Source organism: Corylus avellana, chromosome ca2, assembly GCF_901000735.1.
Source record: "Corylus avellana chromosome ca2, CavTom2PMs-1.0".
Taxonomy (NCBI): domain Eukaryota; kingdom Viridiplantae; phylum Streptophyta; class Magnoliopsida; order Fagales; family Betulaceae; genus Corylus; species Corylus avellana.
In genome coordinates, this window is record NC_081542.1 from 45,816,490 (window position 1) to 45,828,487 (window position 11,998).

The 11,998-nt window shown below is 34.2% G+C and overlaps 1 protein-coding gene and 1 pseudogene across 2 annotated transcripts; both read left to right on the plus strand.

The window, feature by feature from the left end:
• Positions 1-1,598: 1,598 nt before the first annotated feature.
• LOC132169988 (G-type lectin S-receptor-like serine/threonine-protein kinase At1g11410) lies at positions 1,599-4,459 on the plus strand (annotated as a pseudogene).
• A 2,613-nt stretch (positions 4,460-7,072) lies between these two features.
• On the plus strand, positions 7,073-11,092 carry LOC132171844 (G-type lectin S-receptor-like serine/threonine-protein kinase At1g11410). 2 transcript variants are annotated; one of them, XM_059583251.1, is made up of 5 exons: positions 7,073-8,587; positions 9,424-9,552; positions 9,935-10,143; positions 10,288-10,868; positions 10,958-11,092. In XM_059583251.1, the coding sequence occupies exons 1-4, from the start codon at positions 8,134-8,136 to the stop codon at positions 10,342-10,344; spliced, it is 849 nt and encodes a 282-aa protein (XP_059439234.1). In that variant the 5' UTR covers positions 7,073-8,133; the 3' UTR covers positions 10,345-10,868; positions 10,958-11,092. The 2 variants fall into 2 exon arrangements, with proteins under 2 accessions (XP_059439234.1, XP_059439235.1); XM_059583252.1 differs by lacking the exon at positions 9,424-9,552.
• The last annotated feature ends 906 nt before the right edge of the window (positions 11,093-11,998 follow it).

Below are 11,998 nucleotides of genomic sequence, written 5' to 3' on the forward strand. Positions count from 1 at the left end.
GTTATCTGAATGTCTATTATATATTTTATCTTACTTGAATTCTAGCCCATCATCAACAAGTGGATTTTTGTAAGATTTTATAAACTTGTATTGATGTATTCCTTTTTTTTTTTTTTTTTCTGTCCTTATATGTCACACATGCCCCATTTGATCTTGATATAATGAAGACAGTTTCATGCATTCCCCTTAGGATGAGGATCATGTTATTAGATTTCCTCAATTTTATTGAAATTCGAATAACTTAAGAAAGCGGGACTGTAGAGTTCACCTACTCTGAACAATTTAAGATGCCGGATTCACTTGTTCTGGATAGTTTGGCCTGCAATCTCATATGTTAGGCTGTCTGAATTTATGTAAAATTTGAAGAGCCTAATAATAGGAGATGCCAATCATTCTCTTAAACCCATATTCCTTTCTTCCTCTCCCTTTTTTCTTGCAATTTTCATCAATATTTACTTGTTGTGTTCAATTACCCTCTTTGATTTGTGATGTCAATACAAATAATGTTTAAGTTAAATTACCATTTATGCTAAAAGTTTATAGGAATAAAAAAAATGTAAAATTAAGTATTTAATTAATATTCGACACACTCCTCATGTGTGAGTTCAAACTCTCTTGTACTGAAAACAATTGCTTTGATAGCATGTTAAATCACAATTTATCTTAAAAAGTTGGGTTAAATTCACTTTACCCCCCCTGGAGTTTCAGAAATTTTTCAATTCGAACTCCAATGTTTAAAAATTGGCAATGTATCCCCCTAATGTTTCAAAAATTTTCAATTCAGACATTCCGTTATTAATTTCCGTCAAATTGGACAGAAATCTATAAAATTACGTAATTACCCTCAATGCTTTTTTTTAAAAAAAATTTGTCCAATTAGACAAAAATTAGTAACGTATGGTTTGAATTGAAAATTTTTAAAACATTAGGGGGGTACATTGCCAATTTTTAAACATTGGAGTTCGAATTGAAAAACTCCTAAAACTTCAGGAGGTAAAGTGAATTTAACCCAACAAAACTTAAACCGATAAAAAAGATGAAAATTTAATAATATTTTAACAGTTTCTTTCTTTTCTTTTCTTTTCATTTTAGCTCAATATTCAAAGAAAAAAGGCCTTATTAGGAGCAAGAAGATATTGGCAGTTCTTATAGTTTCTGTTGCTGTAATGTTGCTTCTTTTGGTCTCCATTGGATATTGGCAGGTAATGAAGAACAAAAGAGGTAAGTAAACAATTTTCACTATTTTATTTGAACTAGTTTTTATTTCTTTTTTTTATTCATCTATTTCTTTATTTCTAAGCCTGGTAATTAATGAATGCTATCAAGGTGACTTTATGTTGTAAACTAATAATCAGATATTAAAAAATAATTAGTTTGGTAACTGCGGAGGCAAGAAAGAAAGTCAGAATTTTTACTCCCATAATCAATCAATTACCTGAAGAACTATAAACCCAACTCATTTCATCCTACCAATGATAAAATGGAAAATTATAAGGTAGAATTCTGTAGCTTGTTCTGTTCCTCTGTTTCATTATTTTCTTTTAATGTATTTCTTTTTGTGTTGGAATTCATAATTGCAAAAACAATCATTTGTAACGATGTGCTTGCATGATTGGACAGGGAACAGAAGACAAGTCGCATTGTTTAATGACGGTACAAATGGCTCACAATCCTTTCTTCGAGATTCTGCGAAGCTTGATGAAACTAGAAGAAAACCAGATGTGCAATATTTCGATCTGAGCACCATAGTTGCTGCCACGGACGATTTCTCCTCGTCTAAAAGGCTTGGACAAGGTGGTTTTGGCCCGGTTTATAAGGTTAGTTTCTTGCACATACACATTAAATGTAAATACTAACCAATATTACTATTCATATTTCAGTACAAGTTGAGAAATGGTAGAGCGTCTATCCCATCCTTCTTTTATTTTTTCATACATATAAAAAAAAATAAATAAATAAAAAATCAATCATTAGATTTGTAAGATATATGAGATATTTTTGGGTACACATAGAATTACAAAGGGATTGAGGCTTACACCTTGAGGTGGCAAGAGCTATGTCGGGCAAAAAAAATTCTCATATTCAATTAAGAAATAATAAAAATTTATTCTTTCGATCATCTTCATATAGTGAATTGATGAATTTACTATTTAATTTGTGTGAGACCCACATAATAAGTTCACAAATCCAGTTATTAATTTATTGGATTTGCAAAAAGCGATAGTTGAAAGATAATTGTGTAGCATGCCTCTATTCAACTCGTCCTCGTAATGTCTACGAAACGTGACAAGCACCCATTTGAAGAAAGTGATCGACGGGTGCTTGAACGTCTAAAAAATTTGTAAGAAAAACGATTTTCCCCTCTTTTGAATTTGAGAATAAAAAAGCAAAATTGATCAGAGACGATTTCAAAGAGCAAAGAGAAGAACCAGAAGAAAACAGAGTCAAAGAGGGATGAAGCTCCAATGAGGAACAAAGAAAACTGAGCCAAAGAGACAAATGCTCAATGACAATGAATTTTTTACAAAAAGGATTTCTTGTTCAGACCCACGAAGGATGGATATATATATATATATATACACGTGTGTGTGTGTGTGTTGACAATGAATCCTGAAGTTTTAATTATGACAATTTTTTTGTTCAGACCCACGAAGGATTTCTTGTTACAGACGTTCAGACCTACAAATTTCAATGCTTGAACCACGATTAAAGCAGACATTTTTCAAAGAAATTTGTCGAATCATCATTTCAAGTAGGGTGGTTTTCATTCAAACCAGCCTTATAAAAAAAAATCATATCTCGAGTTTCTAACATGGGATGTAAGCATGCTTGGTGGCGTTAAAAAGCTAATTCAAATGATGTTTATTGGGTCAAAACGAGATCTAAAGAGAAGATTAAAACTTTGGAGAGTGTTTCTCATTTGAAGTTACATTTGAACGAGTTACTTGTTTGGAAGCCGATTCGAACAAGTGTTTGGTAGGTTTGAACAAGGATTTTATAGAAGTACTCCGTTGAAGTCTCGTCTAAAGTTAGGTTCGAACGAGCCACAACCTGAATTTAAATAATACTTTAACATGCACCTAGAGCAATATTTGATGGAGGAATTCACATGGTGGTTTACATTCATGGCTACATCATACTTGCATACTATATATAATGTTCAAAAAAAAAAAAAAAAACAGATAATATATGTTAATTAATTGATGTAAGTTCCCATTATAATTGCAGGGTCAACTAGCCAATGGATAGGAAATAGCGGTGAAAACACTCTCAAAAAGTTCAAAACAGGGCATTGAAGAATTTAAGAACGAAGTTAAGCTGATAGCAAAACTCCAACATAGGAATCTTGTGAGGCTTTTTGGTTGTTGCATTCACAAAGGAGAGAAGATGTTGATCTATGAATACTTGCCAAACAAAAGTCTTGACTTTTTCATCTTCGGTATGCATTCTCTTCAATCATCACTCATTTTCAATTATATAAATGTGAGGGTAAAATTTTATATTTTTTTGGCATGTAAGTATTGTTTTCACTATGTATTATTGATGGAATCTTAATTTCATGTTTTGGGTCAGACGAAATAAGAAGGAAATTGTTAGATTGGAGAAAGCGATTTGACATTATTTCTGGAATTGCTCGAGGAGTCTTATATCTTCACCAAGATTCAAGGCTAAAAATCATCCACAGAGACCTAAAAGCAAGTAATGTTCTACTGGATGCGGCAATGAATCCAAAAATTTCAGATTTTGGGTTGGCTAGAATGTTTGGTGATGATCAAGATGAAGCAAATACAAGAAAAGTTGTTGGCACATAGTATGCCTCTCTCCCTCTCACACACGCACACATGGACCTACAATGCTACTAAAAACAAAACTTAGACGACCATCATTTTTTGTTTTCTGGTGTAATTGTAGTGGATACATCTCTCTAGAGTATGCAATGGAAGGGTTTTATTCTATAAAATCATATTTCTTTAGCTATGGTGTCTTGACACTAGAGATAATCAGTGGCAAGAGAAACAATTATTATCACATCAGAAGTCCTTCCCTAAATTTGATTAGATATGTAAGCAAAAGCCTAAATTTGATTGAATTTTACCCCAGGTGGCAATTACTCTAAAGAAAAAAACTCTTAAATTTATTGCAGGTATGGGACCTATGGATGGATGGCAAAGCCTTGGACGTAGTCGATCCATCATTGGGTCAGGAATATCCCACTCATGAAGTTCTGAGATGCATTCAAATTGGGCTCTTATGTATGCAAGAACAAGCCAAAAATCGGCCAACCATGCTTGAAATTGTCTTCATGCTTGGAAATGAAGGAGTTGTTCCATCTCCTAACAAGCCAGCATTTATCAACAGAACTTACAAAACCATTAATTCTGGTCTAGATTCCTCAGGCTCTAAAGGACCACCTACTTCCTTAAATGAGCTGACCACCACCATGCCTGAAGGTCGCTAAACTTGTGTACAACTATTTGATATCTACATGTGTAAAAGTTGGTCTGTAAAACGATGAATGTTAAGTAACATGATGCTTATGAGTTTTATCCTTCAGGTCAACTTTATTTCTTTTGTTGGTTTAATGACCGACATTGGCAGTCGATAACGTGTCAACTATTCAGTTTCCTTAAAAAGCTCAGAATTTATTTCCAGACACCATGAGTTTTATTTTCAGTAAATGTAGAAACAATAAACATGATTCACACTCATTAATACCATCCCATGTACTTAAATAGTTTTATCCCCAGGACAAATGAGGATACAAATGCATCGTCATGAAAGGATATGGGTATTTTTTCAGGAAGAAAATTAAAGTATATGGAAATTGAGTGGTGATGTAGACCAGGAGAGAACTACAACGCTATTGACCCCATAATTTTAAAAATCTCTTCAATAATTGTAAGTTCTTATCAAATAAATCCTCTAAAATTTTATTTTTACCCCTTCAAAAGTTTTTGCGTTAGTTTTGCCCACCTAATTATTAATATTCGAGTTTCACCCCTAAATGTAGACCAGATTGCTCACAGCTTTATAGACGGAATGGCCTCCCAATAAGAATAGTGTGACCTCCCAATCGGTGTTATTCAATATAAAACATTCTTGAGAGAATTTTTCCCTTATTCCCCATAATTATATTCTTAAAAAAAGTTAGGATTTATAGAAAAGTTAGTTATTTGCAAGTTTTTGTTCTCACCACAACACATTTTAGCAAATGGGATTTTTTTTTTTTTTTATGTTTGTTAATGTAAATTAGTCCAAATTGAATTGCACAATTAAATCACTATGATCAAGTCCAAAGAAACTCATACTTATAGCATCAGTAACTGGTGATGGGTAATACATCAACTTTCTAGCAGGCGACCAAGTGCCTTCTAATGGGCCATCGGGCCCCTTTAACCTTCAGCCCACAAGCCTTGATCCATAGGGAAGATTGAGTGACCTCTCAAGTTCCACACTAGCCGATGAGTGTTCTACCGTGAAACAACCCTTAAGCAAACCATCAGTTAATGGCCCCATGATTTGAGCATCGAATTGGGCCGTTGGCCCATGGCTCTGGCTTTGGCCAATCTACCTAATGGTTGATTCGTGAGGATGTCTTTCCTTTCCATTGAAGCTCTCGCTCGCTATACTTTCTTTGTTGGGCACATTTGTCTTACTTGTAATGACCAATGTCGTGTTAAGAGAGCCAAAAACCCTAGGCCAAAGGTATGCTCGATATTACTTTCTGCCTTACTACCGTAGTTATATATATAAAAAACATTGTATTGACTTAAGCAGTAAAGTGTCTCTGTTGATATCTTTAGTGAGGGCTAGGTAGCGATCAACAGTATCAACCATGACTAAATTTAAAATCAAAATCTCCTTGAAAGAAAATTTAAGATATCCCACAAGAATCAAAAAGACATTTTTTTGGTTACAACAAATTGCATTAATATGAAGTCCCCATCACCTTTCGTTATGATAGTGGTGGGAGTAGTTCAAATAATTAATGTGGCCAATATTAGATAAGTCATGAAAACACTCTGTTCCAGCAAGAAATTGATACATCAATACATCAAATCATATACAAATTAAGAAATTAATATCCAGCTCCAATTTGTGGCTAAAGCTCCTCCTAGCTCACCAATTAATCAATTCTAGACAACTAAGAAGCAACTTTCTGGTTTTTCCACGATCATATCACATGCCAGTGTACGTAATAAAATAAAGTACTTCCTTTTCTTAGTTTTTTTTTTTTTTTTTTTTTATACATGTCCGCCAAGATAAAGAAAAGCAAGAAAGATATTCAAACTAATAGCATCCGCTTCATGAGATATGGTTTTCAGCTGACTAAACTACCCTTAAGGGCTTCTTAATTAGTTTCATTTACACACGTCGCTCACATTGACATTTGTCACATTTCCTCTTTTAGGAGATTTGGACCACCACCTAGATTTCAATGCTTTCTGCAACCTCATATGATTAGCCAAGACCTATATGTCTAATCTACATTAGGAAAACCATGTTTCTTGCTAAAGCGGTATTGATTATTGAATTAAAGGATCTTACAAGTAATCGAATATATGAAACATATTATTTAACCCTCATGCATATGATTGGTTTTGGAAAATATTTGAGATTGTACACGTCTTTTACTATAATTTTTATACAAATTGATGAATTGATTGAGGATACATAAACTATCATGCCATTTTGTAAAGAAATTTGTACTAAAGGCTATTAAGTCACTCTTATTTTTATGGTACAATTGGGTTTACAATTTTAAAAATAGGGATTTAAAAATGTGTTTGTTTGAAAATGTAATTAAATGTTTGACAAAATTGCATTTTGGCCTTTAAAATTTTAAATTAATATTTAAAATCATAATTTTTTAAAAACAACTTCTTCTTCATGAAACGTGGACAACATATTGAGCTACCCCCGAGAATATGCCAAATTGTCTTAAATGATGTAAAATTGACAAGACAGAAAGATATGTACTGAAGCATTACTAACCTCAAGAGTAATGCTACACACATTATCACTTCCGCACTTTCTCTTTCTCACTCTCTAAGACGTGGCATTACTCCATCCTTAAACATATGATCATGCATTTAACCATTGAAGTAGCTTCTTGAAAAACCATTCTCATGGTGGTTTCTATTTCCTCCATTGTGCACCTTACTTATTAAATGTCTCACCTACTTCCCAGACTTTTGTACTCCTGAATCTTTCGAGTTCTGTTAATTACCCCTATTCAAGTTCAGTTTGATCGTTAATCTTAACCCAATCCCACCGACACACAGCAATCTTGTTGGCCAACCTATAATCTTCATCGAAAAAACCACCATGAATCCGGCTAAAGAGTTATTGAATACATCGTTGCTTTTCTCCCTACTTGTTTTCTGATTTTGCATTTCCCTTGACACCATTTCCCCGAACCAGCCCGTTAAAGACGGTGACATTCTGGTTTCGAGAGGAAAAATCTTCGCACTTGGGTTTTTCAGCCCGGGAAACTCTGGCCGCCGCTACGTCAGAATATGGTATTACAAAGTTCTTCAACAAACCGTTGTGTGGGTGGCAAATAGAGACATCCCTCTCAATGACACCTCTGGAGTCCTCTCCATCAACGGCCATGGAAACCGTGTCCTTAACAGCCAAAACCGAAGCACCCCAATCTGGTCTACAAATGCTTCAATCTCAACCACAAACAATTCTATGGCTCAGCTCTTAGATTCTAGGAATCTTGTTTTGGTTCTACGAGACAGCCAAAGGGTTACATGGCAGAGCTTCGACTATCCCACCAATACTCTGCTTCAGTTGATGAAACTTGGGCTGGACCGGCAGACAGGGTTGAGCCGATACCTAACATCTTGGGAACCGAAAACTGCTCATTCGAGATTGACCCAATTGGGTACCCACAATTGTTCCTAAACAAGGGCGAAACTCCACCGTGGCAAGGCGGACCTTGGACCGGCCAAAGATGGAGCGGTGTACCCAAAATGGATCATAATTTTATTTTCAACGTCAGTTACGTGAATAATGAAGATGAGGTCACGATTGTGTATAGTGTAACTGACCCTAGAGTTTTTTTACTAGAATGGTGTTGAATGAATCAGGAATCGTTGATCGGTCCACGTGGCACGAGGCTAGATGGTTTGTTTTTGGTCTGCTCCGATAGAGTCATGCAATATGGACGAAGAGTGCAGTCCAAATAGTTACTGCGACCTGTATAATCCAGACAAGTTTCTGTGCACATGCTTACCTGGGTTTGAGCCCAATTCGACCCGTGATTGGTACTTGAGAGACGGGTCGGGCGGGTGTGTGAGGAGGCGGGGAGTATCTGCGTGCGGCAGTGGAGAAAGGTTTGTGAAGTTGGCACGTGTGAAGGTACCGGATACTTCAATAGCACATACGGACATGAATCTGAGTTTGGAGGAGTGTAGGCAGGAGTGCTTGAGGAATTGTTCTTGTACGGCTTACACCAGTGCAGACGAGACAAGGGGAGGGATTGGGTGCTTGGCATGGCACGGGGACTTAGTGGACACTAGAGTCTACTCCAAAACAAGACAAGAATTATATATACGTGGGGATACAGTTGTGCTAGGTATTTTCCATTTTTATAACTTTTCCTTTCTCATTGTTTTTTGAATTGGATTTTTTTTTTTTTTTTTTTTTTGTCTAATTGAATTGGAAAATGTTATCTGAATGTCTATTTTATATTTTTTTTTCTGACTTGAATTCTAACCCATCAGCAACAAGTGGATTTTTGTAAGATTTTCTAAACTTGTATTGATGTATTTCTTATTTTTTTATGTCCTTATAAGTCACACAAGCTCCATCTGATCTTTAATACAATGAAGACAGTTTCATGCATTCCCCTTTTGATGAGGATCATGCTATTAGATTTCCTCAATTTTATTGAAATTTTGATAGCTTAAGAAAGAGGGACAGCGGAGTTCACCTGCTTCGAATAGTTTAAGATGCGGGATTCACTTGTTCAGGACAGTTTGGCCCGCAATCTCATCTGTTAGGCTGTTTGAATTTATGTAAAATTCGAAGAGCCAAATAATAGGAGATCCCAATCATTCCTTTAAACCCATATTCCTTTCTTCCTCGCCCTTTTTTCTTGCAATTTTCATCAATATTTACCGGTTATGTTCAATGACCCTCTTCGATTTATGATGCCAACACAAATAATGTTTATTTTAAATTACCATTTATGCTAAAAATTTATAGGAATAAAAAAAATATATAAATTTAAGTATTTAATTAATATTGAACACTCTCCTCATGTGTGAGTTCAAACTCTTTTGTACTCAAAACAGTTGCTTTGATAGCATGTTAAATCATCATTTATCTTAAAAAAACTTAAATCAATAAAAAAAAATGTAATAATTTAATAATATTTTAATAGTTTCTTTTCTTTTCTTTTCATTTTAGCTCAATATTCAAAGAAAAAAGGCCTTATTATGAGCAAGAAGATATTGGCAGTTCTTATAGTTTCTGTGGCTGTAATGTTGCTTCTTTTGGTCTCCATTGGATATTGGCTGGTAATGAAGAACAAAAGAGGTAAGTAAACTATTTTCACTATTTTATTTGAACCAGTTTTTATTTCTTTATTTCTAAGCCCGGTAATTAATGAATGCTGTCAAGGTGACTTTATGTTGTAAACCAATAATCAGATATTAAAAAATAATTAGTTTGGTAACTGAGGAGGCAAGAAAGAAAGTCAGAGTTTTTACTGTCATAATCAATCAATTACCAGAAGAACTATAAACCCAACTCATTTCATCCTACCAATAATAAAAATGGAAAATTATAAGGTAGAATTCTGCAGCTTGTTCTGTTCCTCTGTTTCATTATTTTCTTTTAATGTATTTCTTTTTGTGTTGGAATTCATAATTGCAAAAACATTGCCTCCTGAAATATTTGTAACTGCGTTTGATGACAGGAAGAGGAAGCAGGGAAAGCAAAAATATGTTTAGTCTTACGTCAAGTTCAACATACCTTCAAGAATCTCCAAGTAGTATAAGGGAGCTCGATGAGAGTACAAGAAGTTTAGATTTACCATTCTTTGATCTAAGTATCATAGTTGCAGCCATAGATAATTTCTCTGACACTAACAAGCTTGGAGAAGGAGGTTTTGGCTCAGTTTATAAGGTACTACTCTCCCTGAAAGAGTTTCGAAATTTGCATAATTTCAATTCACGGGTTTTAATGCACCAGATTTTTATCCTTGATGTTTCTGTGCATGTAACATCCCACCCCAATGACACACAATATTGTCCGCTTTTGGCTTCCCAGGAGGTCACCCATCCTGGTACTACTCCAGCAGAAGCACGCTTAATTGCGGAGTTCTGATGGGATCATGACCATCACGGCTTTAAAACGCGTTGTTTGGGATCAGAGATACATAGCAGCAGCATAGCAGAGCCCTTCCCACAACAATATTGTCCTCTTTGGCGCTTACCAGGAGTCGATCCCACGAGTCGATCCCACGACCTCCTGGCATCCCTCATGGCTTTGTTCCTCCCTAGCCACCACTAGGCTAGGAGAACACGTTGTTGTCATTAAGGGTGTAGTATACATTTAAGCACATCCTCATCTCCATACCCAGGCAATGTGGGACATCACAGTGCATCATGATTAAATGAAATTTGTACTTTGATTTCAGGGTCTGTTAGATAATCAGAAGGAAATTGCAGTAAAAAAACTTTCAAAGTATTCCGAACTAGGAGTAGAAGAATTCAAAAATGAAGTTACAATAATTGCTAAACTCCAACATAGGAACCTTGTGAGGATTTTAGGTTATTGCGTTCATCGAGAAGAGAGGATGTTAATCTATGAGTACTTGCCAAACAAAAGCCTAGACTTTTTCATTTTTCGTATGTCTACTTTTCACATAAACTTCTTGCAAAATGGTCTCCCATTACAAACATAAGCATATATTCTAAGTTCCTATCTCTTCATTCAGATGAAACAAAAAGGTCATTGATAGATTGGGGAAGACGCTTCGAAATTATTTGTGGGGTTGCTCGAGGGCTCTTATATCTTCATCAAGACTCAAGATTAAAAATTATTCATAGAGACTTAAAGGCTAGCAATGTTCTACTTGACAATGCATTAAATCTAGGGGTGTCAATGCGGGTGGTTAAAAACCGTCCGCTAACCGTTAACCGCTAACCGTCTAACCATCTAACCGCTTAACAGCATTAACCGCTAACCGCCTAACCGCAATAACCGCCTAATGGCTAGCAGTTAGCGGTTATTGGGTCTACTAACCGTAACCGCTAACCGCCTTTTTATATAATATATTTTTATAATTATAATTATAAAAATATTTATACATATAACATAATCATTTGATAATTAAATCACAATTTTTTTTAAAAAATAATTAAATCACAATTTGAGTATTAATATATTATCACTATAATTTATATGATTATATCATATAATCACTTGATCATTAAATCACAATTTTTTTTTAAAAATAATTAAATCACAATTTGAGTATTAATATATTATCACTATAATTTATATGATTATATCACATGATCAATTGATCATTAAATCATTTGATTATATAATAATAAATTATACATATATAATATGACATAACTCATAAGTATACCAATTCATACTAATACAACAATTAAATATCTATAGACTTATTTCCAATGTATGTTATAAAGTTATAAGTCTATATAAGTCTACATATGCATATGAATAATATAAATGTATAATATCAATATTTAATCATATGATTCAATGACAATTCAAATACTTTATTCAAGACTTCAAGTGAATCATACTATTGATGTAAAATGATGATATGATTCGTATAATATCAAATTAAGTAATTGACATTGGATTAAACAATGACTAATGTGTTACTTATAAACAAAATTTAAGTATTAATGTATTATCATTATAATTTTAGTAATTTATATATTATCACTATAATTGATATGATTATATCACATGATGACTTGATCATTAAATCATATGATTA

What these genes read in the sequence shown, in the direction of transcription:
- LOC132171844 (XM_059583251.1), top strand. Translation starts at nt 8,134, where the DNA reads ATGGTTTGTTTTTGGTCTGCTCCGATAGAGTCATGCAATATGGACGAA. An exon ending in TGGGGATACAGTTGTGCTAG is followed by an intron (nt 8,588 to 9,423) that starts GTATTTTCCATT and finishes TTTTCATTTTAG; the next exon opens with CTCAATATTCAAAGAAAAAA. An exon ending in GGTAATGAAGAACAAAAGAG is followed by an intron (nt 9,553 to 9,934) that starts GTAAGTAAACTA and finishes GTTTGATGACAG; the next exon opens with GAAGAGGAAGCAGGGAAAGC.